Raw genomic sequence first — 25,580 nt, forward strand, 5'->3', positions numbered from 1 at the left:
CAAGGTTGTATTAGGGGCCTCAGGTTGAAGTCCTAAATTTTCTAACTTTCTATAACTTTGTATTATAAAATGAACAAATTTTATTATTTTAAGATGTAGTTACTGACAAGTGACAACCATTCATTTTGGACGGTTTGTATTTTAGATAGTACTATTTATCATTGTTATTGTTTATTTTACATATTTATTTGTATACACATTAATTATATTATATAGTATGCATCGTATACTATTTTCGTATAATCGTACTATTTATTCGATCTCAGAAGCTCGCGCAGTTGCGCTAGTGCAGTATCTTGCTGGACAAACTAATAAGATAACCGTGGTTATATTTATTTATTGTTTAATATAAACGGACTATGATTTAAAGACATGCCTTGGTTCAGTGTTATTGGTTTTAGATGTGTACTTACTACCTACTCTATTATATTAATTTTTTATTTGCTAATTAGAAATATAAATTAGGCACCTAATATAATTTACCTACAGTGGCGGATCTAGGGAGGGGGCAAAGGCCCCCTCCAGACCTCTTCAACAGACTCCTATTTTTACTTGCAGTGATATTTTAAAGTGTGTATTGTTATGCATTATAATTAATTACACAATCTATTTATCTATTTTAGAAACCATTGGGAATGTTATTGGAATGAAAACATTTACAATAATTGCATATTATATTATATTATTATTATTGTATATTTATGGCTTAGAAGTATTTTTTTTTGGAGACCCCCTTCCAAAAATTAAATCCTGGATCCACCACTGTTTACCTACCTACAGTATCTTTCATTGACTTTTGAAAAAAAACATGTCTAACAGACAATTTTAAAGTGGTGCATCTAAATGGCAGAGAAAAATATTCAAAACAACGAATTAAAAAAATATAAAGGATTGATGAATAATTTTATATTCAATTCAGGTAATTGTACCTGATTCATATATGAATACATAAATATATGTATAAACTAGCTGATCCCGTGCACTTCGCTACCAGTTAAATGTACAAACTGTTTATGACTCAAATGCGTTAATTGTTCAATGCGTCATTTAACATTCGGTGTATGATGTTCTAGATTTATCTTAACTTTTCTGTTGCCCGGAATTAAAATTCTGATTCGCAGCAGTATATTATCAGGTAAGCAATCTACCTGCGGTAGATCGTGGACCCCGTGCTGATAAGTGTATGATTTAACTCTAAAGTATCAAAGTTATACCAAGTTTGTCGTTTTTACTTAATAAAACAATAGCAACCAATATATAATACACTATTATTATTCTTATTTTTTTCTGGACAATCCTTATCACTTAGGGCTATGAAAAATAGATAGTAGCCGATTCTTAGACCTACTGAATATGCATATAAAATTTCATAAAAATCGGTCAAGCCGTTTCCGGAGGAGTATGGTAACTAACATTGTTACACGAGAATTTTAAATATTAGATATATTAGTGTCCTTTCATTTTAGAACTGCAATATAGAGAATATGCAGCCATTATCATATTAATGATATTTATTCTTAATTTATATTATACTATACTCTATTTAGGATAAGGATGCCAAAATTCGCGGATGAATACTGAGCCGCTAGTCGTTACCTTAATTCTTAGGTAAGCTTAGTACATATATGTATACATATATAATATATACTAGTCTCTTTTCGTTCATACTATTACCAAAGAATAGAGATAACTGCCGGCAAACCAATAATCTGTATTCATGCGTGAATTTGGGCATTCTTATCCTGAACAGATTATAGCATAGAAGCATACATTAATGATTAATACATCATATCTAAGCGTGGAATAATAAGAGGTATGAGAACAGTGAGTGAATGTATAATTTCATAATTTACCCCTATTAAATTATGGTATTAAAATGTTGTGTTTTTTAGTTTGTTTAATATATCAACACGACAATACGTATCAAATAAATAGATAAGTGTAATATCAGGCAAATTTTTTTGTAAGGGACCTCCGATTGGTAGTTGCACCCCGGTCTCCTGAGACTTAGATCCGGCACTGCATATTACTTTGTTCAAGATAAAATAATCAACATAGATTCAGGTATTGTATCAGGGGTGTACTTAAGAATTTTTTAATGCTGGGGTCCAGCTAATTTTTCAAATACATTTAAGTGGGGGACTCCGCTATAGAATATATTAATATTTATATTAGATAGGTATTTATGGGGCCAGTTGTAGGGGGTCCAGATCCCATGGACCCACCCGTAAATACGCCAATGTATTGCATAAAAACTTGACTAGGTGATTATTGTGGTGATTATATAGTATACGATGAGTAATCAAGTAACCTAGCTATCTATCTATATAATATAATATTATTATTCTGATTACTTTTTGCCATTTCTGTGGTATTCTGGCGTCGTACATCGCGTCCAAACTTTCTCTCAGTCCTTGGCTCATAACAATTGTACCATCGATAGCCAATTTCAAATCGCATAGGGTCTTTTGTACGATTCCAATTACTTTTTTTATACGATCGATTTCTTGTCGCAAGAATATGTTCATGGGCAAAAGGGCGCCCATCCTCTGCAGCGATTCTTTTACCTGCAGACGAAAAACAACGAACGGAAATATTAAATATCATCGTCCATTGTTATCAAAAACAATGAAAATGCCTAATAATATAGTATATTATTCACCTCAAAATCTTTATACTGTTTTGGTAACTTTTTCAACATGTCATCGGCTAAATGATAGACCACACTTTCTCTAGTCTCGCCTCCTTGGCTTCCACCCTGTTTTGGTTGAACGCTTAAAATTGTATCTAGTATTCCTTTTGCGGTGTTTATTTGATGCCTGAAATGATAACATAAAATATAAGCAATGCCTATTAGGCATATTTTGTTTTGTTGTATTAAAATAATTGTTTACGTGATGTCAGCATTTGAGTGAAGTCCGAACACTTCTGGCGAATCCGTTACTGGTAAACTGTTTATGTAATCAATACAACCCTGAAAATTCATAAACATAATACAATAAAAACCCAACAATATTAGAGAAAACAATAAATCGATATTTTACGTACTTGTATATTACGATTCATGGGGACTTTATAGCTTTTATAAAACTCAAAACCTGGCCTCAACAATACATCACAAAACCATACCTATATACAGTATATATACATAATTAGTATTCATATCAATAAATGTGAATTAAAATTTACTTGAGTGAACGTGATCAAAAGTCTTTTATCGAAGTCGTCAGTAACTCTGCCACCGTATTGTACTTCACCCAACATGTAACAAATAGTTGGCCAAGACACGCCCTGTCAGTAGGTATTATAATAACAATTATTATATTACTTATATTATTATAACTCATAACTACAACTACAATACATATGTTATTTATTTATAATAGTATAATACCATGTGTCTACAAAAACCGGGTACCTACACTCTATAACTCAGTTACTTATACCACTCAGTAGCTTGTACATATTTTTTAATTCTGCTTGAGGGAAATGAGACTATTGGATCATAATTTCCTATAAATAAAAATTGTTTAGCTCTTGTATTGTTGCGCATCTGCAATATTATCTACTCCACTTTTTCTGTGTACCCTGTTTCTGTGGACACACAGTATTTGTATCTTATCGATATATTAATCACTGGATTACTTTTTTGGGATCCATATCGTCCAAATGATTTTGCACGAACTGAACACTTGCAGCGAAATCAGCTTGATTGAACTCGTACGGTACATTCCAGCCTAGCGGTCCGAATTTTCGTCTCTCTTGTACAATCGTGTGAATAAATGCTACGGCGTACAATAAAATGGGCCATTGCGGTTGAGCTGAATAATCGAGCATGTCCTATTGTACAAGAAATATTGGAAATGATAATATTTTAAGCGAATTCTGCAGTTAAAACTTAACGATTAAATGATTATAATATTATTATTACTATCCCAATTTTAAGTTTTGATTAACCAACCTGACTAATGTTCTGATACGTTCTTTTCATACTCGCGCGAATACCTTGTGGAGGTTCATTTGTGAACTTAATTGCCATCTATAAGTGACATATATTAATATACATATTATATATATAATATTATCATGCATAATATTAATTATATTGTTATTTATTATTTTTTTATTGGTCTAGTGCCTGGCAACTATGGCCATTAGCTATTGTGGGGGATACGGTTGTTACTGTTATAACGATACACTTAGGATATTGGGGTTTTTTTTTTACTGTGGGGAGGGTACTGTAGGTTTTTGGTAAACACATGTGTTTGGTTTTGGCAGAATTTCAAATTGGGCACCCGTAGTTTTCTGCCATGCCCAGTCGGGGGATGGTGGCCTTCACTCTAGCTGATAGTTGCCTGCCTAGAGCGAGAAGCCTCCCGTGGTCGAGATTTGAACCAGCGAAGGTGCGCATCGGAACCGACGCAGTATTCCACTCGGTCACTCCGTCCCCCTAATTATATAGTTAGTACGTTCAGTTGCGTACATTTAATTTTCTTATAGGGTGGATTTTAATCGAAGACATGCTCTGTTTTTTGGAAGAATTTAGTGCTTCACCCAACACTAGTCTATCATATATCTTTTAGATTACAATTTGTAGGTAGGTACTATAAAATATCACTACACTTCTCCATCCAATCGGTCTATCCATTTTATCCCAAAAATATCACCCCTATTGTATGCCACTGAGTACGTTACAGATTACCTTTTATATTTTAATTATTATCATATAAAATATTATGGTCTATTATTTTAGACGTTTAAAAGCGGTTCATTTACTTGAAGTAGTGCAATCGGAAACTGAGGATGCACTTCGGTGGTTATCCACATTCTAAATGTACTGTGTATTTCTTCCGAATCTGACAAAGCGTCCATAGCTTCTGTACAAAATGGCAAAGACAAATGCATATTTTGTAAAAGCACCCAACCACCGTTTGCTATGCAATCGGATATCATGTTTCTAGCGTGTATTTCTTGACCTTGGCCCATAGAAACGGACCGTATTTCTAAAACGAAAGTATATTTGTTATATACATGTATCTATAAAAAACAGTTAATTGTTGTTGTATAAATTTAGTGTGCATTACGAATGTCTTTGGTTTTGGCTAGAGCGGTGATTTGCGGTGATGGATCAGAGCCGATGGACAAGATACAAACAAGTGGTGTTTGTGGCTCCGATTCTTCCCAAGTTTTTTCCAAGTCCAAGATGCATGCTTCTCCATACTCTGGCCCTAAAGAATCTGTAAGACACAGTGGTCAAATGGTCTTATCTATAGGTATACGAATTGTATTATATATTGTATACGTAAGGCAGTGAATTTAAATTTTAGTACTTAAATACGATTTATTTAATAGAAATGTTAAAACGATTTTGAGAAAACAAATTTTCTTCTAAAAGTAGGTTATGAAAATGCAAATGCAATAAATTCACAGAATTGTGAGTAATACCCATGATATATTTTCGAGACTGCGACAATGTCCTATCTGGACTCCATGACCTGACCAGCAAAAGTTTTCGAAACACGTCTAGAGATTTATTATACCCACAAGGTATGTCTTCCTCTTCTGGTTTCTCTTTTTCATACCAAATGCGCCATTCTTTCTCATTTTGTTTTATCTAAATCAATCAAGAATACATAAATAAAAAATATATAACGCGTTTATAACAAAATAAAGTAAAACAGTGATTTATCTATAATCAGTAATAACTAACTAAATGTATACCTACTTACTTTATTTAAAAGGTTTGAAAATACTGATAACTTGTTAAGTTCAACCAAATTTAACCAAGTTATGTCCAATACCCATCGAAATGGCTTGGGAGCAACTGCATTCAAATCTAATGATGCACCACCTTTATACATAAATAAATTATTATTTGTCGGTTGATTATAAAATATATATATATATATATATAATTAAGTATGTATTTTAACAGATAGTTATGCTATAAAGGAATTATGGATTGTAATTTATAAGTTATAACCTTTTATAAATGTCATAAACTCTTCATGAGTAATTTGGTTCTTATGGCAATCAATTTTCATAGCCAACATCAATGTGAATAATGGCTTATGGCGTTCGTATAGACTCCTCATCGTGAACATCCATACTTCATAAGTTAAATATTGTAAAATGTTTACAATACGTTCTTCGGTTATTGGACTCTTTATCGATTTGTTTATAGAATTATCAAATATCATCAAAAATTGTTTTAATGAATTTTGGTACATGACGTTTACGTTGCTCATTTCAACTATCAAAAAGTACAGTATTGATCCACGAGCAGCTACGGCACGGAACTCTTCTCTGGCCTTCATAATTTTAATTTCGGTTTGTTCAGAAACTTGAAGTTTGGCATTTACAGCTTCGGCGGTGGCTTTGGTCTCTTGGAGAACACTAATCAAATCTTCATCGTCTACCAATGAACCCTAGGTAAAAAAAATAACTTAAATTTTGTTACAGAATTATCATTCATGATACATTACTTGAATTGATGATAATTTATGCAGTAGATTACTTTCAAATTCTTTCATTGAACGTTGATTTTGTATAACTGACTCAAATAGCGCCACACGTTCAGCTTCTAAATCTGATTTTTCCATTAGTATAACTCGACCTAAATAAATGTTTATAAGTTTATAAAGATGTATGTAATTATTTACCTTTTATTTTTACCTAAAAGTTGGTCTTCAAGACCTTGCATTGTGACTGTGAAATCTATAATTGAAGTTTTAGCACTAATCTCAGGTGAATATGCGGGATTGGGCAATTTTGTCGTTATATACAAGACAAATCCAGGCATTACATCAGTTTCTTTATCACCGACAACCACCTATTAATATAATATTCATTATTGTACATCATGTAAAGTGGCTAACATATGTATATACATATATTTATTTTGCTCACCTTTTCAATTGAACCAGATTTAATGAAATTCTTTTCTAACACATTATCAATTACTGGATCAAGTTCTTCACTAACATCTTCTATCAATAATGGTCTTCCAAGAGATAAGCAATCCTCTAAATGTGTTCTAAAGTATTTATGATTCAATGAAGTAATTTGAAGTTCATTAGATGATTCTTTATTTTTAATCCACATTTTCCCTTGGTTTTGAGGGTCGATGAGAAGTGGGTACGAACTAGATTTGGTTACAATAAGTGCATTTTGTACCGATAACTCATCATTAGGGAGACCTTGCAATGTCCACTCAGATACCTTGAACATTTAGTATTTTTAATTGAGCATACGCATTTACAATTATTATACAATATGTAAACAAAATTCGTACCATAGAATTGTCAATAAGCATATTTATTATATTGAGTTTAACCGTGAACGGTACTTTTTGAGTCGTTAAAGTTTTCATCCAACTTTGGACTAAATTAGATCTAAATTCTTGATTATATGGCCCACAATATGATAAAAATCCTGTTGCCAATAAAACATCACCAACAAGTCTATTTTTTTATTAAAATAAAACAATTATATTATTCGATTCATTAGATACATATAACAAATATTTTTAAAAATATGACCGTCCGAGTTGTTTCTTGAATTCTTTACTCTGTTGAGTCCATCTTATTTTTTCACCACCTAATCCATTAATTAAAGCAGTTGCTGACGTCATTTTTCTCAGACACACATTTGCCGCATCAGTAAGCCTTTGTTTTTCTTGAACAGCAGCATCATATTGACTTTTAACTTCATTTAACGCCACTTCTCTTTCATAAAGTTGAAGTTCGGCTCTTGACAAATCGTCCATTGCAATAGTTAGTCTAGCTTCTTGTAAAGTTAAATTGGCCTAAACGATAATATACAATTTACCTTTAAGGCGTTCATTCATTCTTCTTAAAAAACGTTTAATACAAACCTTAAGTGGCAAAACTTCTTTATTTATACTATGAAAGAATGCCATGGCTTTAGTCCATGATAACAAACCGGCAACGTCACCACAAACCCTTTTTGCTGTATCCATATTGTAATCTTCCATGCTAAAATATAGCTGTAATAATTCTACCATTTCATTTGTGATTGTATCTTTTGGATAGTTTTGAAGCTGGAGCAAAAAAGTTGTACTCGCCATCATCTATGAAATGTGATATAAAAATTTTTTAATTGTCATAGTTTCCGTCTTAATAAATTATAGTACATCCAAGTATTTTATGTTATTATTATCATAATATTAAATAGTGGTATGTATGTCAACTAAATACATTTTTCAAGAATTTTAGTGCGTCATTTAGATTTAATTAAATTATTATAAATATAAAATTATGTGTGTTTGTAATTAACTTAGAATTTTAGATATTCATCTTTAGAAACTGTTGATATAAAATTGTACAGTAATATTAAATTTTTTTTTTTTAAACATTTACTTTTAACGATTCTGGCCAAGATGGTTTTGGACATCTCACTGTTGTATCACTTATGACTGGGTGCAGTTTTCGTTTGAATAATATTAAAACGCAATCCATTATACGCATGATGAGATGTGGAGGTCTTCCAAGTTTACGAACAGTAGCTATATGTGCAGGTTTTATAGTGTTCAACGCTGATTCTGCTTCTTCGAGTGCTGGTCTAGCTGCTTCTAGTTTCTCTTCAGCAATAGCTTTTTCTTTTGCAATCGACTCTACTAATGCTTCTGCTTTAACTTTTACTTTCATCACCTGATTTTTCACAATTTCTGCTTGTCTTGCACGATCAGTAACTTCAACTAATACCTGTTAATATTTTTCATTAAAATATTGTTTTAAACTAATAACAAATATTATTTTTTAGTTACTTTTTTTGATTTTTATTTACTTACGGTTTCTGCTTTCTGAGAAGCATTTGCTAATTCTTGTTCCATATCATCTAAGTCTTTCTTCAGTAACTCTACGGAAATAGAAGCCTCTTCCAGTTTTGCCAAACCTGTGTCCATGCGGTGAGCTCCTTCTCCTAATTCTTTTTGTTTTTGATGATATATACTTTTATATCCGCCAATAAAGTTTAAGTATGATTTTGGTGTGACATGAGTAGCTCGACGAAATCGCTGATAATAATCACTTGAAGTATGATCAACTATATCTTGAATCGTGCCCATCGCGCCAACTAATTCTTGTTTAACTTCAACTGTGCACTCAATATCAAAGTCAACCAAAAAATGTTCCGCTACTTGGATGAGAGCATCCTTGGGCCACGGTTGGAACCAGTCTATGGTACATCCAGATACTAATGCTGGGAACCTAAGAGCTCGATTTCGAAACTTTTCTCCTACCTAAGACATATATTATGTGTGAATAAATTATAAAATGTAAATAATAATAAGACCTATACAAATAATTACAGGTGAAAAACAAAACACAACATGAAGGTTTTGACAAGTTCTTGTTAAAAAGTAATCCATAATAATTTCATGGTTCAAACTTCTTTTTGAGTTTTCTCGTTTCATAATAGGAGTTAATTCTGATATAATTTCAGATTGTTCATCTTTCGTAAATAGATTGGTAATTCCACCTAAAAATAAATGTATAACATATATTTAAATGAGAAATTAAATCACATTTAACAAATTGTTACCAGATGATAGAATGTTATTTAAGTACTCCAAGAAACCTTCTTCCTTTATATCCAAATCAGTAAAAATAAATGTTGTACCTTTTGCTTGAACACCACATGTTCTGTATAACAGTTTGAGATCCTCCAAAAAATTTGTTATATTATAGGATCTATAAACAAAAATACATTGATATTTCATACAAATTCAAACAATACATTTAATGATCGAGTCAAACCTAGTTAAAGCTATTTGAAACGTTTTATAGCCAGCTATGAAAGAAGCCAACCTTGTTAAAGATTGTTTACCAGAACCACCAACACCTACTAACATTACATTTCCACGCGGATGTCTTATAACTCTTGAAATCTACAAAAAAACAAAAAAATAATAGTTTTTATCATTTAAATTTTGAAATAATTAACTACAACTCACCTTAACTAAATGAAGGATAGCATCCGGAAAGAATACTAGGTCCATTCCAACACCTCGAACCATTTCATTAAATTGAGATAAAAACATTTCTAATCGTTCTCTCAGTTGAGCTTCTTCCATAACAGGCTCGTACACTTTGGGAAGTTCCATATCAGCTTCTTCACCTTCTTCTCCAGTTGGCTCTGGAGCGTCTCTTAAATATTTTTTTTAAATTATATTTACACTCAAATTATGTAAAATGAAAATTACTTACCTCATGAAATCAACAAATGGAGGATCTGCATCCAACATGGCTATATATTGAGTGCCTAATCTAGATTCAACAACTTTGTTCAGCTCTTGATCGAACCAACTTTTATCAGACAACGATGTAAATCTAATATAATTAAACATATTAATATTATATTGTTATCACATAGTCAATTTTATAGTTTTTTTTTCTTTAACTGTTTAAAAATAATTATTACTTCAATCAAACAAACCTATCAGAGAATACTCTAGTAGTCTCATGCCTCCATAACATTATTAATATTTTTGCAGAATCAATAACAGTACTTAATGTTCCAACCATTCCTTGCCAGATCCTAGATAAATCTCTTAAGCTAAAAACATAGTGGAATTTAGCTGGTGTTGGTAACAAAGTCATCTAAAATTAAAAATATATTTTTTTTTATTACGAACACAAAATAATATAATTTTAATTATAATTTTTTTATGTTAAAAATATTATATTATATATTCATACTATATTTAACCCAATTATTTGTCATTAACACGTTTTGGTAATTTATTCGAAATACCCGATCAAAAATAAATTTAACAACTAACCATCAAATACCTAAGCTAATCTTGGAACTAAGGGTTACGTTATGGCATAATTTTGTTTTTTTTTAATCTTTAAATAAAAATATATTACCCTTGTGCTATGCCAAAGTTCTCTAGTTATGGGAGTTAGTTTCTTAACCAAGTTTCGTATTTCTACTGAAAATCCTCGTTTTGCATTATAGTGCGTTTCACCAACTACACGAAAGATCTTATCAATTGAAGCATCTGATGGCATAGTACAGTTGAATATACAGAATTGGCGTTTTAATCTTGACGGTATATCATTCCGTCCTCCACCTATTTCATAAAATATAATACACAATTTAAAAATTGAATGACAAGTAATTTACTAAATACATCGGTATCTTACCGGGATGTACCATAGCACCGACAAATAGAATATCATTCAGAGTATAGAATTCACCAGGTTTTTCTAAGCTATAAAATCCTTTCATGTCCATTGTCTGTCGAACGATCTCATTTGTAATTTGATCACCCCATTCATTAACTTCCGGCAAATTTATGTCATCTATGAACACCTTCATCTTAAGACCTCCAGGTGGCCCAAATGTGTTTCCTAATCTTTTCTCTACATAACTTTCAATCGTTTTCTAAAATAATAAAATAAATTATGAGTTAAATTAACGTGTAAAATTACCATTTATAAATTTTAATTAAATTTACTTGAAATTGAAAGGGGCTAGTTGCAGATGAAAAATTAAATGATCTATTTAAGTAAAGCTCTGGTTTAGCAGATCTCATGTATGATTTCATCATAACAGTTTTTCCTGATCCCTGTTCTCCAATCAATAAAACTGGATGATCTTGTGTAGCTATGATATTTATCAAATATGTGATACGAACACTTTCTAAAATAGGAACCAATACTTGACTGTAATCAGAACTAGAAGATTCTGCTGGAGTAGCAGAAGACATAGCAACATTCCAGTGTTCCCATTCTCCTAATTTAACATGTATAAAACTGATTTAAATTTTAGTTGACAAAATTAAAAACACATACTATATTACTATACCTTCTTCAGTTACGAAAAAATCAAATATAGTAGCATCAGGCTGATCGACTAGCTTAGGAAGATCAAGACTTTGACCAAAATTTTCATTTAGGTAACTATGAAATTTATGTCTATCTGATGTTTCCAATAAAGCTCCTAGTCCCCACACCAATGAAAAAGTATACAAACGTTGTAAATGTATTTTACTTGGTCTTAAAAAAAAAAAAAATTCAAATGAATACTTAACATGATCTTTTATGAAAAAATGGTATTAAGCTTACAATAAATTATCAGGTTTTAGATAGTGGTTTTCTGTGCCTTCCACGCCATCACCTTCTTCTGAAGAATGAGTATCGTGATCTCCGATTTCTTCTTCTTCTTCTACTACTTCTTCTTTTCCTTCTTCTTCTTCTGGTTTTTTGGGTATTAACCCTTGTAACAAAACTAGCATCTAAAGTTATATTTTAGACTTAATAATAAGTTATAATAAAATAAAACATAGAATATCGCTTAAAAATACCTGCTGAATAGTATTGCACTGTAAGACTTTCATGGTCATATTCAAATTTTGTGAGGCCCATGTGTATATAATTGAAAAAGTATTTTCAAACAATCGCCTGAATAATTTCGATTCCCTTTTATTCCTTTTCTTTAGCCAGGCTGCTAAAACTGGATTCCAATCTAATCCAGACGAACTCATGTATACCATACCATTACGTGATACAGTTGCGGGTGAAGCATTATCAATGTTATGAGGCTCAAATATAATTTTACAGCATGGAGCCATAGGAAGCCTATCTCCATTAGCCAATGTCAATGTTTTATTATCATCCAATACTGAATTCAAATTTTCAATCCATATACTATCAACTGGTCCATCAAGGACCAACCATACATGTTCACCTTTTTTTAATTTCAGCGTTTTTCTCCATAATGCAGAAAATATACCATCAGTCCAGTCATTAGTGGCTACGTCTAGGCGGCCGAACATTTGTGCTGCAGTAATTGCTTTTGGGTTCATTCTCATTTCCCTAGAATGTCAAACAGAAAAAATAAAACTATAGATCTTTGGTATTAAATTTTAAATTCGTACCTATGATTTTCGCCGCAAATTGTTAAAGATTTCATAAGAATCTGGATACAACAGGTTTTACCAGATCCAGTAGGACCTAAAGTCATTATTCCATGTCTGACTCTTTGTGTTTCGTACAACTGAAAATAACAATGAGTGGACATTATATATTTTATTTTATTTTACAAATGTATATAATAATAATGTGAATATTCACTATTGTATTATATTTACTTGTATCAACTTCAAAACCCACGGAGAATGATATATTAAACCATCTGCTTCCACTTGGCTTTCAATGGCTTCCTCCAATTCAGGATATGCAGTTTTTTCTAATATCTGATTCGGAAATAAATCAGTGACTAGTGACAGAAAGAGTGGTTCGTCCTCATCTATTAAATTCGCGAGGCAGAAAGTTTCAAAAAATTGTTTGAACATCGAAAAAATATATACTAAACTAATAATAATTTACCTATAAGTTTTGATAAGTTCATATCACGCAATACTCTCATAACAATCGTACTTTCTGAATCTTTGCTATTGACTCGTTTCGCAGCACCTAGAGTTCTTAACACTGACAAAATATTTCTCAGTCCAAAATCATAATGGACTTGTTTTGTTAATTGTTCTTCGCAAAGTTTGTATAACGTATAAAATTTACGAGCAAGCGTAATGTTTTCTAAAAACCCACAACTAGCTAATTTAACCCTTATAATGATTTGTCTGTCTGGAACCATCATAGCCACTGTACGGAATTGAATTTTTAAATTTTCTGGCAGTTCTTTACGGCCAGCATAACCGGGATTCTACAAACAAAAAATAAGTGTACATTAACTAAACTACGGCTCTAACATCACCTATGTTTACCATTGTAATAAATATTCCGAATTCAGGACAAAGGTCTATCAGATCTCCATCAGTAAACGTAAACTGTTTTTTCTTTTCTTTTTTTGCTGACAACACAACCGCTATTTGTTGTGCTGCAACCGACAACACAGGTAGCTCAATACGGTTGAATTCATCGAAACACCCCCATGTGCCCGATTGCGCTAAGCCTTTATAAATTCTTCCCAAGCCTCGATAGTCCATCTGATCAGAGCAATTAAAAACCACCACATATTTGGCCAAAGTTTTTGCCATGTCTTTGACAGTTTCCGTTTTTCCAGTACCAGCTGGTCCACAAGGTGAACTGCCCATACTCATCGCTAGTGCTTGAGCAAGTGTAATGTAACACCTAAGTATAGCAATATGGAATAAAAATTGGTTACATAATTTATAAACGTGCGTGTTTATAACGTAAGACAATTACCGATCTGTAAGTGGGGTGATAACTAGACGTTCTGTACATCCCAAGTACTCATTTTGGTAATTAAAATTAACGTCAGTTATAGAAATCCAAGTCTTATCCAAGTCTTCTTTAAAATAGAATCGACATTGCTTCAGCCATTCAAAGTCATTAACAGAACGTACATTGAGTCGACACTAAGTGAAACACAAATTATTATTAAGAATTTTAAATCTTCAATAATATCCCATTAAAAATCATTTAAAACCATTTAACAAAATATACCGATGGTCTTAAATAGTTGTGACTCACTGCAGCTTAGGTATAGCAAAAATAACCTCCTGTTCCTATTTTGTATTAAGATTCTGAGTGCAGTGATCTGACATTTATCGATGAATAAATGATTTTATAATTATGGGTGTATGTTTGGAACTGAAGACACTTTTTATAGCAAAAAATAACCCTTAAGTATTAGCTAGCTATAATATTTTTAACAAATTGGATGTTCTTTGTACTTTGGTGATTAAATTAATGATAATAATAAAATAATAAAATTCTCAGTACTTTTCAAAATAATCAGGAAAAATAAAAAATAAAATACAGAAAAATGGGAATATTTACACAATAAGTACCCCATTTTTGATAAAATTGATTGGGTTTTTTTCATGAATAATTCAAAAATGAATAACGATAAATAATTAAAATTTTCACCAAATACTTATAATACCATATTATTCCAGACAGGATATAATTTTTTTAATATTTTGTGTCTTTTGAGATATTTATAGACCTTTAGATTTATGTCAATAAATTGAATTTCCTTACTCAAATAACTTAAGAGGACGTAACACGGTAATTTGTTGTTTCCGTCTTATAGTGCGAAACATAGCAAAAAGTTTCGTTAACTTAAAAATTAGAGTTAATCGATCTATTATGAAACTTGGTGGTAAAAACGTAATCTGTGTTTGTTTGTGTGCTTTTTAAGATAGTTCACATTTTTAGCACGTTTTGCGTTTACAATATACATAAATTAAAAATACTCAGAACTCGTTTAAAAACAGAGTTATCGTAAAATATCTATGTAGAAATGCAGATAATGTTAATATCATGTTTCATAATTTACTCTAATTTTTAAATAACGATGCTAAACGTGTTCTGTAGAGATTAAATTTATTATGTTACGCACTTCTAAGACGCAGACGACAAATGCCTGTAATACGCCCTCTTAAAAATGTAAATCATGGTTCTTCATAAGATTTTCTTACTACAAAATATTGAGAATACATGGTCGAATTTCAAAAATAATATAATATATGCGATAGTTTTAGAAAAAATTATGTAGATTATCATACCATATTACATGATAAAAATATAAATTATCATTAGTACAATTAATATCTTTAAAAATAGATACTGTAAATTTAAAACCTGCAACGCCACAAATCTGAAATCATTACCAAAATATCAAAAATATCTCTTTGATGAACGTGTATTGTAATTAATGTTTCGAACTTGATTCTTTCAATACGCGTTAAATCTCTAGTCGTTTGATCGATCAACGTATTGAGCAGTTCTAAAAATCGATTGTTGGTATCGTGCATCTGCTTTCTATCCGTTCGTGCGTGAATTAATGCCACCTCGGAATCTCTAGTCCAAATCATTTGAATTCCCAATATCCCAATCTGTTAATATATTTAATTTATTTAATATATTAAACATATATAAAAACAAAGTTCAACAGTTGTCGATTTAGTTCAATTAACATTTCATGTCATTGAATTTATGTAGTTTGTACTACCTGGGCGGGCATTTTTTCCAAAAACGCTAATAAAATAAAATTATTATCGTTTATCTGATGATTTGATGATCGAATAATCGAATGAATCGTTTGCTGAGATGTCTGCAATAAGCTAGTTAACCAAGTCTCTACACTTCCCTCAGCTCTGACAGCTCTCTCTAGTGGTATAGTTTCTCCTTCTGTTGAAATAATGGCTGTCATTTTATTATATTCAATTTCGTGAAATTTCACAGCTTTAGTATTATCGAATATCGATAGTAGATGATTTTGGATTGTATGCGAATCTGAAGCTTGTCCTAAAATTTCCAATAGAGCAGGATCCGAAACAAAAAAGAATCTAGGAAACATTGTTCGTTTTCTTTCTAAATAACTGTAAATCAATAAAACTTATTTTTTATACTATTTTTATTTAAACATTATACAATATTCTAACAAACTTACCCGCTCAAAGATTTTTGACACAACTCAAGTTGTTCTTGTAAATGAGGTAGAAGTTGTTTCAGCATGTCATCTCCGACACAGCAAATAACTACACTTGGTGTTTCATGTGCACGTTGCATAATTTTTTGCCACGACTTGTCTATTTTACTAAATCTAATCCAATAAAATATACATAACCATGTTAAGTTATTAGATTTTTCAATAGTTACATGAATCAATAAATATATTTATTATAACCTCTTTGCTTCTTTGGGAAGCTGTTTTGCTATATCACCACCCACAAATACGGCTTCCAAGTATACCCACATATTTTGAACTAACAGCCAACGTTCCAAAATTTCATTTGTATTAGATAAATCATATACCCATTGTTGTATTTGTTTTCGGAATGGTGCGTTATACCTACATTTTTGAATTATTAATTAACACAAAGTTATGTTTGAAAAAAATTAAGTTTTTACCTATTTGACATAAGTGATCCCAAAATCATTAAGCTATCTTCCAGTTGACAAATAGTTTCTGCTGTCGTGTCACCTCGAAGTAATAATTCTCCTCGATTATTAAATGTTAAAAAGGTTAACTCTTGTACAGACCACTCATTAGTGACTTGTCTTAGTTTCGCTTCGATATCTTTCTCTTTCATAGCTGATATACATATGTCTTCGATATCCTCTTTATGTTTCAATAGGGGCGCTTCTAGTATATTCTTCAAACAAAATCCTTCACTTTCTAATTCAAAGTTGTAACCAGTGATTTGCATTATTCTCTGCCAATGTCTTTGCTTCATAGCTTTATTCGCCATAAGTTCTAACAAGGGACACATATCATTAAAATCGTCAATAGTTCTTTTTAATGCATGAAAAGCTGGCCATTCTTTTAATCCTTTAGGTAATTTACGACATCTATTTTGGAATTCCATTAGTTCATTATTTATCTGCTCTATATTGACGTCTCCCCAAGGAATATCATAGTAACTGCTAACCCGGTCTATCACATCGTTATAAAGTTTATACAACTTTTGCAGAAGATTCAGTTCCTTACGTATTTGGACTAGCTCTGGATATTCTGTAGTTTCTAAACCAAACAATTCTTCCCCACTTTGATAAGATTGTAAACGACGCCACATACCATCAAAACGATTCTGTAGGATTTATTATTGTTGTGTAAGCATTTAAAAATATACCAATAGAAAAAAATTATTATAATAGGTAAATAAAATAATATATTTACTTGAAACATAATGAGTCTATCTGAAGCTTCTCTAGGTGAAAGACCGGGCATCATTGGTCCCAGTGTTCTGTACTCGTGACAATACTGTACACAATCTAATTTAAAATGTTTTAGATTCTCAGCTAACTCTGTTTGAAGTTGAGGTTGTGAATCTAATAAATATATATTCATATCCATAGCACGTGTTAGCACTCGTTGCCAACAATATCTAACGTTATCAACCAACTCTAAATCTTCCCTATCTACTGGTAGATCATATCGTGTTAATACATTAAATGCTTCCTCTATCGGCTCTATTTTAAGGTCCATGTCCACTTCATTTTCTCTAATTTTTTTTAATGTTTCTATGACCATTCTAATATCATCTAAATCTCTAATAGGTCGTTCTAACTTTCTTTCCATTTCATTCATCACGGCATACACGTAATCCATTTCACGGTGGTATTTTTTGCGTAACAACTGACCGATTCGACGATTGCATGATTTAACCTCAATGGTTAAGCCATATTTTAATTTTTCTGAAACATTAAATACATTTTTATTTGAACAAGTATTAAGTATTTTGATACTGTCATCGGTTATACTCACCAACAGATACTACGACACAAGATCCAAATTCATAAGTATCCGGCTTTACTTTTAAACGTTCCAAGAGTTCATGGTGTTTTTGAAGATATGCTTCTGAATCCAAAAGTGAAACTGTTGACAGGTCTCGTCTTTCTGATAGGTCATTATTCCACAAAATCTTGTATGGCACCCAAAGGTTCAAAAAGTCGGACAGTATCTAAATATATGGATTAAATTGAATAATGTAATATTATGTTCATAATGATAGGTTTATAGAATGTTACTGGTTTTAACGGTTGCACGCATATAGAAAGTAACGAAAGGGCCTTGATGATTTCTTTATTTTCAGTGACATGTGAATAGAAATTTCTGTGCATTACTGGAAATGGAGGTTTTCTTTCGGACGCCAATTTGTACAACCTTCGACGTTTGGCTCTAGCGTCTTCTATAGTGGGTACGGAGGCTGGTACACTCTGTTCCATATCAGAAATAACAACTTTAGAAAAAAATTTTTCTCTACGCTCGCTGCAGTCTTTCTTTAACTGATTCCAGTGTTTTCCTGCTAACACCTGCCGGAAGAAAAACAAACGAGACGCGCACACGAAGACAAACACGTGGACAACACAGAACAATACCAAATATGTATACCCCGGGTAAATATCATGTCTTCGTTGTGATGCTCGTGTTTTATTATTTTCTATACAATCCTTATTACCTTTGTTTTTTTATTACCAGACCACTGTCCGACTCCTTTGGCCACTCCTACCATAATTTTTCCTGCTTGGATCATCAACTCTTGCAATTCGTTTATACCTGGTCTAATCACAATCGACGGAATCATAAGTATTGCGTGAACTTCAAAAATAGGATTTTCGCCTGGGTACAATAATACATTGTTTAAAATTTTAGACCAATAAATTCTTATAAGTGTAAATATTAATATTAGGCATATATTATATAACATCATAATTTCATAGGCTTACTAAATTCTTGAGAAAACTTTTTTCTTAACGCATCGATCGACTGCCTTGTTATTTTAATAAGAACATCTATAACTTTGCGACTATAGAATCGTCTCATTTCTTTAACAGCACTATTTGCTAGGGTATAAATAGTTGGTGGCAACTCATATGCTGCCAAGACAAACGGGTTATTGAAAAATTCACATACAGTACTCCAGTCTGTTTGAGTTTCACTCGACTTTCCTTCCTGTTTAGTAACATCCGCATCTGTTTTATCTACAAGAATCATACACATTTAATACCATTCAAATATCTAAAGAAGCGCATTATAATTCATTACCAGTATTAACTTTAAGACTATGTTCTTGTTCTAGCTTTGGAATTGTAACACTTTCATTAGCTTTCTGAACGAGATACAATACTTCCTCGACTGCTTCTTCAACTAAAATACTCTTTCGATTCAGTTCCTATTCAAATATAACATAATAATTAAATCAAATAACTGTAAAGGTAAAGACGAGACAATCACAAACCAAAGATGCTTGGCGACAAGTTTCATCTATTTTATCTAAAAATTCTTCAGCGGTCCAAGTAGATCCATCCTCTGGAAAAGTATGAAGTGTAATTAACTGCATCGAAGAGAGTACCTGAAGTATTCTGTTATTGTATACATCATGGATTCTAAAATTAAGATTTAAAAAAATTATGTAATACTTCATTTTATACAATATATATTTCTTATAAATTACCTAGTTACCAAAACTTGAAATTTATCTATTGCAGAGTTGGTTTTTTCAACGAAATTTCTCCACTCTGGATCTGTCCAATCAATTTTTTGCAAGCCAGGCGTCAAAAGATCCAGAAGCCATACAAGTTGTGTGACAAAAAGTGGTCTAACATCAAGGTTAATGCTGCTTGCTACTTTTCTCATTTTGTTCAACATACACTGTTGGTGTTAGTGATTTACACAATTAGCATATAAAAAAAATTGTTACTCTATATTTCTTTTGTATATTATGTACTTGTAATGTGCCACACACTAGTGTAAAGTGATCTTTTCTAAAAAATAGAGCCTTAGTGACAATGGGAACTTTAAGTTCCATTTTCAACATACAACTTGACTCTAATATAAGTAAGTTCAATCTTGAATCAAAGTTAACATAAACCATATTATTAGTATTCTTAAACTTTAATAATGGTTGCACTAAACAGTATTCAATAACTTTAACCTAAATATATATTTAATATTTAACAATTTGAACAATAATGTGATATGGCCGATAATATTTACATTGTGGTTCATCCAAATATTTTTAATTTCTTCTTCGTAATTAAGCAAAGCTACTGACATGGTAGAAAATTTCTTTTGCACTTCTGTCATTTCTGGCATTACTTTTAACACTGGATGATCGGTTGCTTCTTCCATTAAATAACTTAAACGTTGTCGTAAAGACCTTACCCAGACAATACGACCTAATGAAAAAATCATATAGTGCTTTTAATATTATTTATATTATTATAATATATGAAATATTACCAGATAGTGGTGGAAAATTCTTAGGAACTGGAGGATTGCCTTTTCGTTTTTTAAACAATCTTAATGTTCTATCTATTTGACTTTCACAATATTTCAATACTCTACTATATTTTATATCCATACGTGTCACTGGTATTTTTGTAGCAATCTATTTTAAACAAATGATAAAACATTACAATTCAAACCAATACACAGCATTAAGTACTTTTTCAAATTTATCGAGAAATTTTATTCCTTGGCCCGTCTCCCAGACAGAATTAAAATTAGTTTCTATCGTGAATGCTAATTCATCTTTCAAAGTTTGAACCATAACAAATAATGTTGTGTAATCATGATCAAATTCTCTATTTTTCTGATCTAAATAATCGTAACTTTTGTTCATCACCACTAATTTGGCTTCTTCAAAAGTTCGCACTGCATTGTCTAATGCTATAATTAAATTGTTTTATTAGGAAATATCTTGTACAATATTATCATTTACTATTTACTAATTATATTTTGTTTTTAACTACAACAACTAAGGTAATATTATTATCATACCATCCCCAAACATCAAACCCTCCATTCTTCGTTCAAACAATCCATTGTAATCATCAATTGTATCGAAAACCGTTAAAATTTTGATTAATCTATCACAAAACGCATCGAATTTACCAAATACGTAATTTTCAGAAAAACTAAACTGCCTCCCGGCGCCGTGGTGATGCTTTACTCTTTCATAAGTGTTATGGTATAATTTGTTTAGTGTAATACATTCATTTAATTTAGTCGTGAGAGCTGCTCTATCTTGAGACCATATTGTGTCTTTATTTCTATTGGTGATGTGAAGTTTACAGCTTTCAATCATTTGGTTTGTGATCTAGATTAAGTACATTGAACATTAATTTTTGGTAAACGTTTATGTTATGAAATTGGAGGTAATTACTTTAACCATAAGAGACGATATTTTTTCTGTAGTATTATAGAACATCGAAACGTCATGAATAAGACGTACAGTTTGAAGCATACGAACTAACGAATTTCTCATTTTAACTGGATTATCAAGGTACAGTGAATGACAGCATTTTTCCAACGCTTGAATATATTTTGAGTTATCTTTTGCTTCGTTGTAGCACAGTGTCAAATGATTGTCTGTACGTCTCCAGCGGTCAACCATTCGAGAACGCGAGAGTTGTAAGCAACAAATAGTCATTATTACCTAAATAATTTAATATTTTACCCATTAAATTTAAATTAAACTCAGTATGTTTTTATAAAAATATATAAAATATAAACAAATGCTCTTAATAATGGTATACCTCTTCCCAACTGAGATTAGCAGCAATTTGTGAAAATTGTGCGCCACGTTTTTTCCAAAACTCCAATTCATCTTGCGGTCCACTAGTATCACTTTCGTATTTTAATTTCTCGTCTTCTAATAATATCTAATGCCAAATCACAATTTTTTTAAATCACAATTTTTTTTTAATACATATACAAATTTACTTCTCGTATTTTCCGTATCCAATTTGTTACTCGTTTCTCTAAAATCAATATTTCATCCCGATTTGTAGCAATATGTTTGGCTTCCCTATAAGTCGGCACTTTTGATATTAAACTCATACCATCAGCAAAAATGTTTGGTTGATCGCAAACTTCTTCACATACTAAAAATTATAACGAATATTAATAATAAATTTTACCATTCTTATTTAAGACCTGAATGAAAGATATAAAGTAAATCATATTAGATTTAATGAAAATTATAATTTCATGGAATAAATAAAATAAAATTATGTGAGTAAAAATACTATAATATTTATTAAAGAAATAATGAAATATATAATTGAGTAAACAATAGTATTAGTTGTTAATAATTAAAATATTAAAACAAAAAGTTAATTAAATATTATAATAAATTGTTATTAATACCTACTAATATATACCTACTCATCATTGTTTACTTATATCGTAGATGGACCTCAGCATGATTCTGTGATATTATTTTTTTTTAGGAAAATGTAAAATGTATTATTGCAATAACTGCATTATAAATTATACCTTTCAAACAACTGCAGAACGATCTTAGCTCAGGAAGCAATTGGCTTTTGATTAACGGGCAGTCTGGTTGATCGTCTGAAGGTTCGTCGCCTGTTTGTGGTATGGCCAATGCCGGTATGAACACGTATTCAATGATTTTGGCAATGCTCTTGACCAATCCCTTTTTCTCCGCGTCCAGAGTGCCACAGATCAAATCTTTGTGAAACCCTTCTTCTGGCAACTGTTTAGCGGTATTCAGGCGGATGATGTAGATGCAGATTCCTGTCAGCCCGACTTCCCAACCATCTGTGAGAAATAGTTTCTTTTTTTTCGGCTTTGACACTACGCTGAGTCGCCGTTGGAGGTTTCTACTGCTGTTGGTCGGCTTCAACTGAACCTGAAAACGACAGCGGAATCATCATCAGCTTAACAATGAAAAACTTCAGTTTAAACCAAGGTTGTTAAAAAAATTAGGATGTATGGTAAATAATAGGTATCTAAATCTATATCTGGGTGGGGGGAGGTGGAAGGGGGGGAACTACCCTTTCACCAGAAGTATTTTATTTAAAAATTGAATACATCAAACTCTATCTTTTCATTTCAATTTTAAACACACAATATTTACAATTAACAAATAATTCATGATATAAAAAATGTTTATAATTATTTTTCCAAATTCTGAGGAGGGACTTTTCTTAACCTATTATCACCACAGATTATAAGATATAAGATATATATTATATATACATATACTTATATATCTTATATACAAGCCCGGATTAAGACATTTTGAGGCCCAGGGGCCAAAGTTTTAAATGAGGCCCTTGTACGAAAAAAAAATATTAATGTACATAATGTTTCCGGGGTGAAGTGACCAGCCGACGTCATATAAAAGTATACCAAAAATGATAAAGAAATAGCCTTTAAAATTGGGTCTAACTTTTTTATTTTTTAAGTTTTGGGCAAACTTTTTTTATCAAAACCATACATATCACGCATTTGTTTATGTATTTTCAAAAGTTTTTAACATTTTTATGAATTTTTTTTTTAATTTATAGCTATTTAATTGTCCTATCAACACTCCAAAATACACAATTGAACTAGAAATGCATCAACTATTTTTATTAAATTAAAAAAGTAGAAAAAAGTTGGCATATATTAGCATTTTTTAAAGGAAATCGTATATTATTCCAAATAATTTATTACTTGGTATGGGTTTTTTGTTATTTGTATTATTCTGCTGAATTATACTAAATAATACATTAATATACCTAGGATACCTTGAAAGTTTGATTTCATAATATATTCCTGTTAATCGTCATAATCTTAGTTTTCCTAGGATTGAGTCGGTTAATTGGTCGTCATTCGTTTAATTTTATATTATTCGGTACATTTTAGTTGTTATAATACAAAAAACAAAAACTCATAGTTAATAATAAATTATTTAGAATAATGTACAATCTCCTTTAAAAATACTAATTTTTCCCAACTTTTTTTCTCTTTTTTTAAATTTAATAAAAATAATTAGCACATTTCTGGTTAAATTGCGTATGTCAGTTGATAGGACAATTAAATAGCTTTAAAATAAAAATAAAATTACGTCAAAATGTTGAAAAGTTTTGAAGATACATAAACATATGCGTGATACGCATGGTTTTGATAAAAATAAGTTAATTGCTCATAACTAAAAAAATAAAAAGTTAGATTCAATCTTTAAAGGGTATTTCTTCATCATTTTTGGTAAACTTTCATATGACGTTGGCCGGTCACTTCACCCGGGAACACATTGTATATTATTTAATATTTTTTTTTCGTACAAGGGCCTCATTTAAAACATATCAGGGATATAGGCACATAGCAATAAATAATGAGTAATATATTAATGTATCACTTTATTTATAAATTATAATTTACAAGCTTTTTTTCTTGTTAAATAATCATCGATTTTTTTTTTAGGTGATTTATTTAGTGTTACATAGCCTATAACAAAAAAAGTAATGGACAAATTAGAGGCCGCTAAATAAATTCTAACTTTCGAGGCCCGGGGGCCATGCCCCCTCCCCCCTTATATAAGTTATATTATAAGATAATATACGAGAACAACATCAAATAGCTAAGTTTTACATATTCTGACGCTTTGTCAGATTCAATTCTGGCAGTGGGTGTCTATATGTATTTATATACACGAGGTCAGATAATATATTTTAGATTCTGAGTGGAACGATGAATGTATTGATTTTACAATGATGTGTGTTTTTTTATTTTTGTGTCTGTCATCATGGTTTGGGGCAGTAAAACTGCTTCGATTTTCTTCAACAGTACCTTGTTTAATGGGAAAGTGAATCTAGTTGGTGCATTCGGGAGGTCAAAATTTGAAATTTTCAATAGTTTTCAAAAGCGCCGTGAAAAACAGGAAAAACTATTAAAAAATTTTTACGCAAAAGCTGTTTTCAAGAAAATCGGTTTTGGTTTTTGGTGTAACTTTAAAACAAATAACCGTAGATACATGAAATTTTCACTGGTTGTTTATAATTCCATTTTCTATAAATAATACAATTTTCAAAATATTTTGATTTGTTTTGAACTGTTTAGGGACATTTTCAGTTTCCAATTTTATTTTTTTTTTTTCTATGAATGTCAATAAAACTTTATTTGTTGAGTAAAAATACTTGAAAATTTAATACATGGCTCCTACTATAGTGTTACAATGACATTTGAAAAATATTAAAAATCCTTAGTCACAGTTTTTTTTTATTAGCATTTAAAGTTCAAAAATTGACAAAATATGTAAAAATCACGAAAATTAGCAAATTATTTTGAGTTAAGAATTCGTAAAAATTTTCTTTTAAATCTAA

General features: G+C 31.0%; 1 protein-coding gene across 1 annotated transcript in view; it reads right to left on the bottom strand.

Annotated features, from left to right (window-relative positions):
- The window catches only part of LOC100164135 (dynein heavy chain 5, axonemal), a 36,174-nt gene that overhangs the window by 3,576 nt on the left and 7,018 nt on the right, over window positions 1–25,580 (bottom strand). The window contains exons 4-62 of the mRNA XM_029488580.1: window positions 22,747–23,122; window positions 22,192–22,352; window positions 22,005–22,130; window positions 21,632–21,904; window positions 21,247–21,565; window positions 20,912–21,135; window positions 20,707–20,854; window positions 20,461–20,642; window positions 20,192–20,398; window positions 19,919–20,115; window positions 19,703–19,850; window positions 19,510–19,636; window positions 19,191–19,445; window positions 18,923–19,083; window positions 18,492–18,680; window positions 18,229–18,424; window positions 17,641–18,158; window positions 16,872–17,551; window positions 16,648–16,812; window positions 16,411–16,563; window positions 15,970–16,339; window positions 15,629–15,853; window positions 14,196–14,368; window positions 13,754–14,120; window positions 13,359–13,692; window positions 13,121–13,278; window positions 12,908–13,026; window positions 12,335–12,845; window positions 12,096–12,265; window positions 11,836–12,026; window positions 11,486–11,763; window positions 11,172–11,412; window positions 10,893–11,098; window positions 10,459–10,622; window positions 10,230–10,352; window positions 9,977–10,169; window positions 9,780–9,910; window positions 9,565–9,713; window positions 9,332–9,501; window positions 8,813–9,262; window positions 8,382–8,726; window positions 7,877–8,092; window positions 7,542–7,807; window positions 7,295–7,463; window positions 6,910–7,221; window positions 6,676–6,832; window positions 6,486–6,616; window positions 5,984–6,428; window positions 5,730–5,851; window positions 5,446–5,614; window positions 5,085–5,237; window positions 4,777–5,003; window positions 3,962–4,039; window positions 3,646–3,840; window positions 3,190–3,291; window positions 3,049–3,129; window positions 2,895–2,974; window positions 2,663–2,819; window positions 2,355–2,567 (exon numbers count right to left, since the gene is read on the bottom strand). Of these exons, the coding sequence (XP_029344440.1) occupies window positions 2,355–2,567; window positions 2,663–2,819; window positions 2,895–2,974; window positions 3,049–3,129; window positions 3,190–3,291; window positions 3,646–3,840; window positions 3,962–4,039; window positions 4,777–5,003; window positions 5,085–5,237; window positions 5,446–5,614; window positions 5,730–5,851; window positions 5,984–6,428; window positions 6,486–6,616; window positions 6,676–6,832; window positions 6,910–7,221; window positions 7,295–7,463; window positions 7,542–7,807; window positions 7,877–8,092; window positions 8,382–8,726; window positions 8,813–9,262; window positions 9,332–9,501; window positions 9,565–9,713; window positions 9,780–9,910; window positions 9,977–10,169; window positions 10,230–10,352; window positions 10,459–10,622; window positions 10,893–11,098; window positions 11,172–11,412; window positions 11,486–11,763; window positions 11,836–12,026; window positions 12,096–12,265; window positions 12,335–12,845; window positions 12,908–13,026; window positions 13,121–13,278; window positions 13,359–13,692; window positions 13,754–14,120; window positions 14,196–14,368; window positions 15,629–15,853; window positions 15,970–16,339; window positions 16,411–16,563; window positions 16,648–16,812; window positions 16,872–17,551; window positions 17,641–18,158; window positions 18,229–18,424; window positions 18,492–18,680; window positions 18,923–19,083; window positions 19,191–19,445; window positions 19,510–19,636; window positions 19,703–19,850; window positions 19,919–20,115; window positions 20,192–20,398; window positions 20,461–20,642; window positions 20,707–20,854; window positions 20,912–21,135; window positions 21,247–21,565; window positions 21,632–21,904; window positions 22,005–22,130; window positions 22,192–22,352; window positions 22,747–23,122 (13,146 nt within the window). The remainder of the gene's footprint in view (window positions 1–2,354; window positions 2,568–2,662; window positions 2,820–2,894; window positions 2,975–3,048; window positions 3,130–3,189; window positions 3,292–3,645; window positions 3,841–3,961; window positions 4,040–4,776; window positions 5,004–5,084; window positions 5,238–5,445; window positions 5,615–5,729; window positions 5,852–5,983; window positions 6,429–6,485; window positions 6,617–6,675; window positions 6,833–6,909; window positions 7,222–7,294; window positions 7,464–7,541; window positions 7,808–7,876; window positions 8,093–8,381; window positions 8,727–8,812; window positions 9,263–9,331; window positions 9,502–9,564; window positions 9,714–9,779; window positions 9,911–9,976; window positions 10,170–10,229; window positions 10,353–10,458; window positions 10,623–10,892; window positions 11,099–11,171; window positions 11,413–11,485; window positions 11,764–11,835; window positions 12,027–12,095; window positions 12,266–12,334; window positions 12,846–12,907; window positions 13,027–13,120; window positions 13,279–13,358; window positions 13,693–13,753; window positions 14,121–14,195; window positions 14,369–15,628; window positions 15,854–15,969; window positions 16,340–16,410; window positions 16,564–16,647; window positions 16,813–16,871; window positions 17,552–17,640; window positions 18,159–18,228; window positions 18,425–18,491; window positions 18,681–18,922; window positions 19,084–19,190; window positions 19,446–19,509; window positions 19,637–19,702; window positions 19,851–19,918; window positions 20,116–20,191; window positions 20,399–20,460; window positions 20,643–20,706; window positions 20,855–20,911; window positions 21,136–21,246; window positions 21,566–21,631; window positions 21,905–22,004; window positions 22,131–22,191; window positions 22,353–22,746; window positions 23,123–25,580) is intronic.

Source organism: Acyrthosiphon pisum, chromosome A1, assembly GCF_005508785.2.
Source record: "Acyrthosiphon pisum isolate AL4f chromosome A1, pea_aphid_22Mar2018_4r6ur, whole genome shotgun sequence".
Classification (NCBI taxonomy): domain Eukaryota; kingdom Metazoa; phylum Arthropoda; class Insecta; order Hemiptera; family Aphididae; genus Acyrthosiphon; species Acyrthosiphon pisum.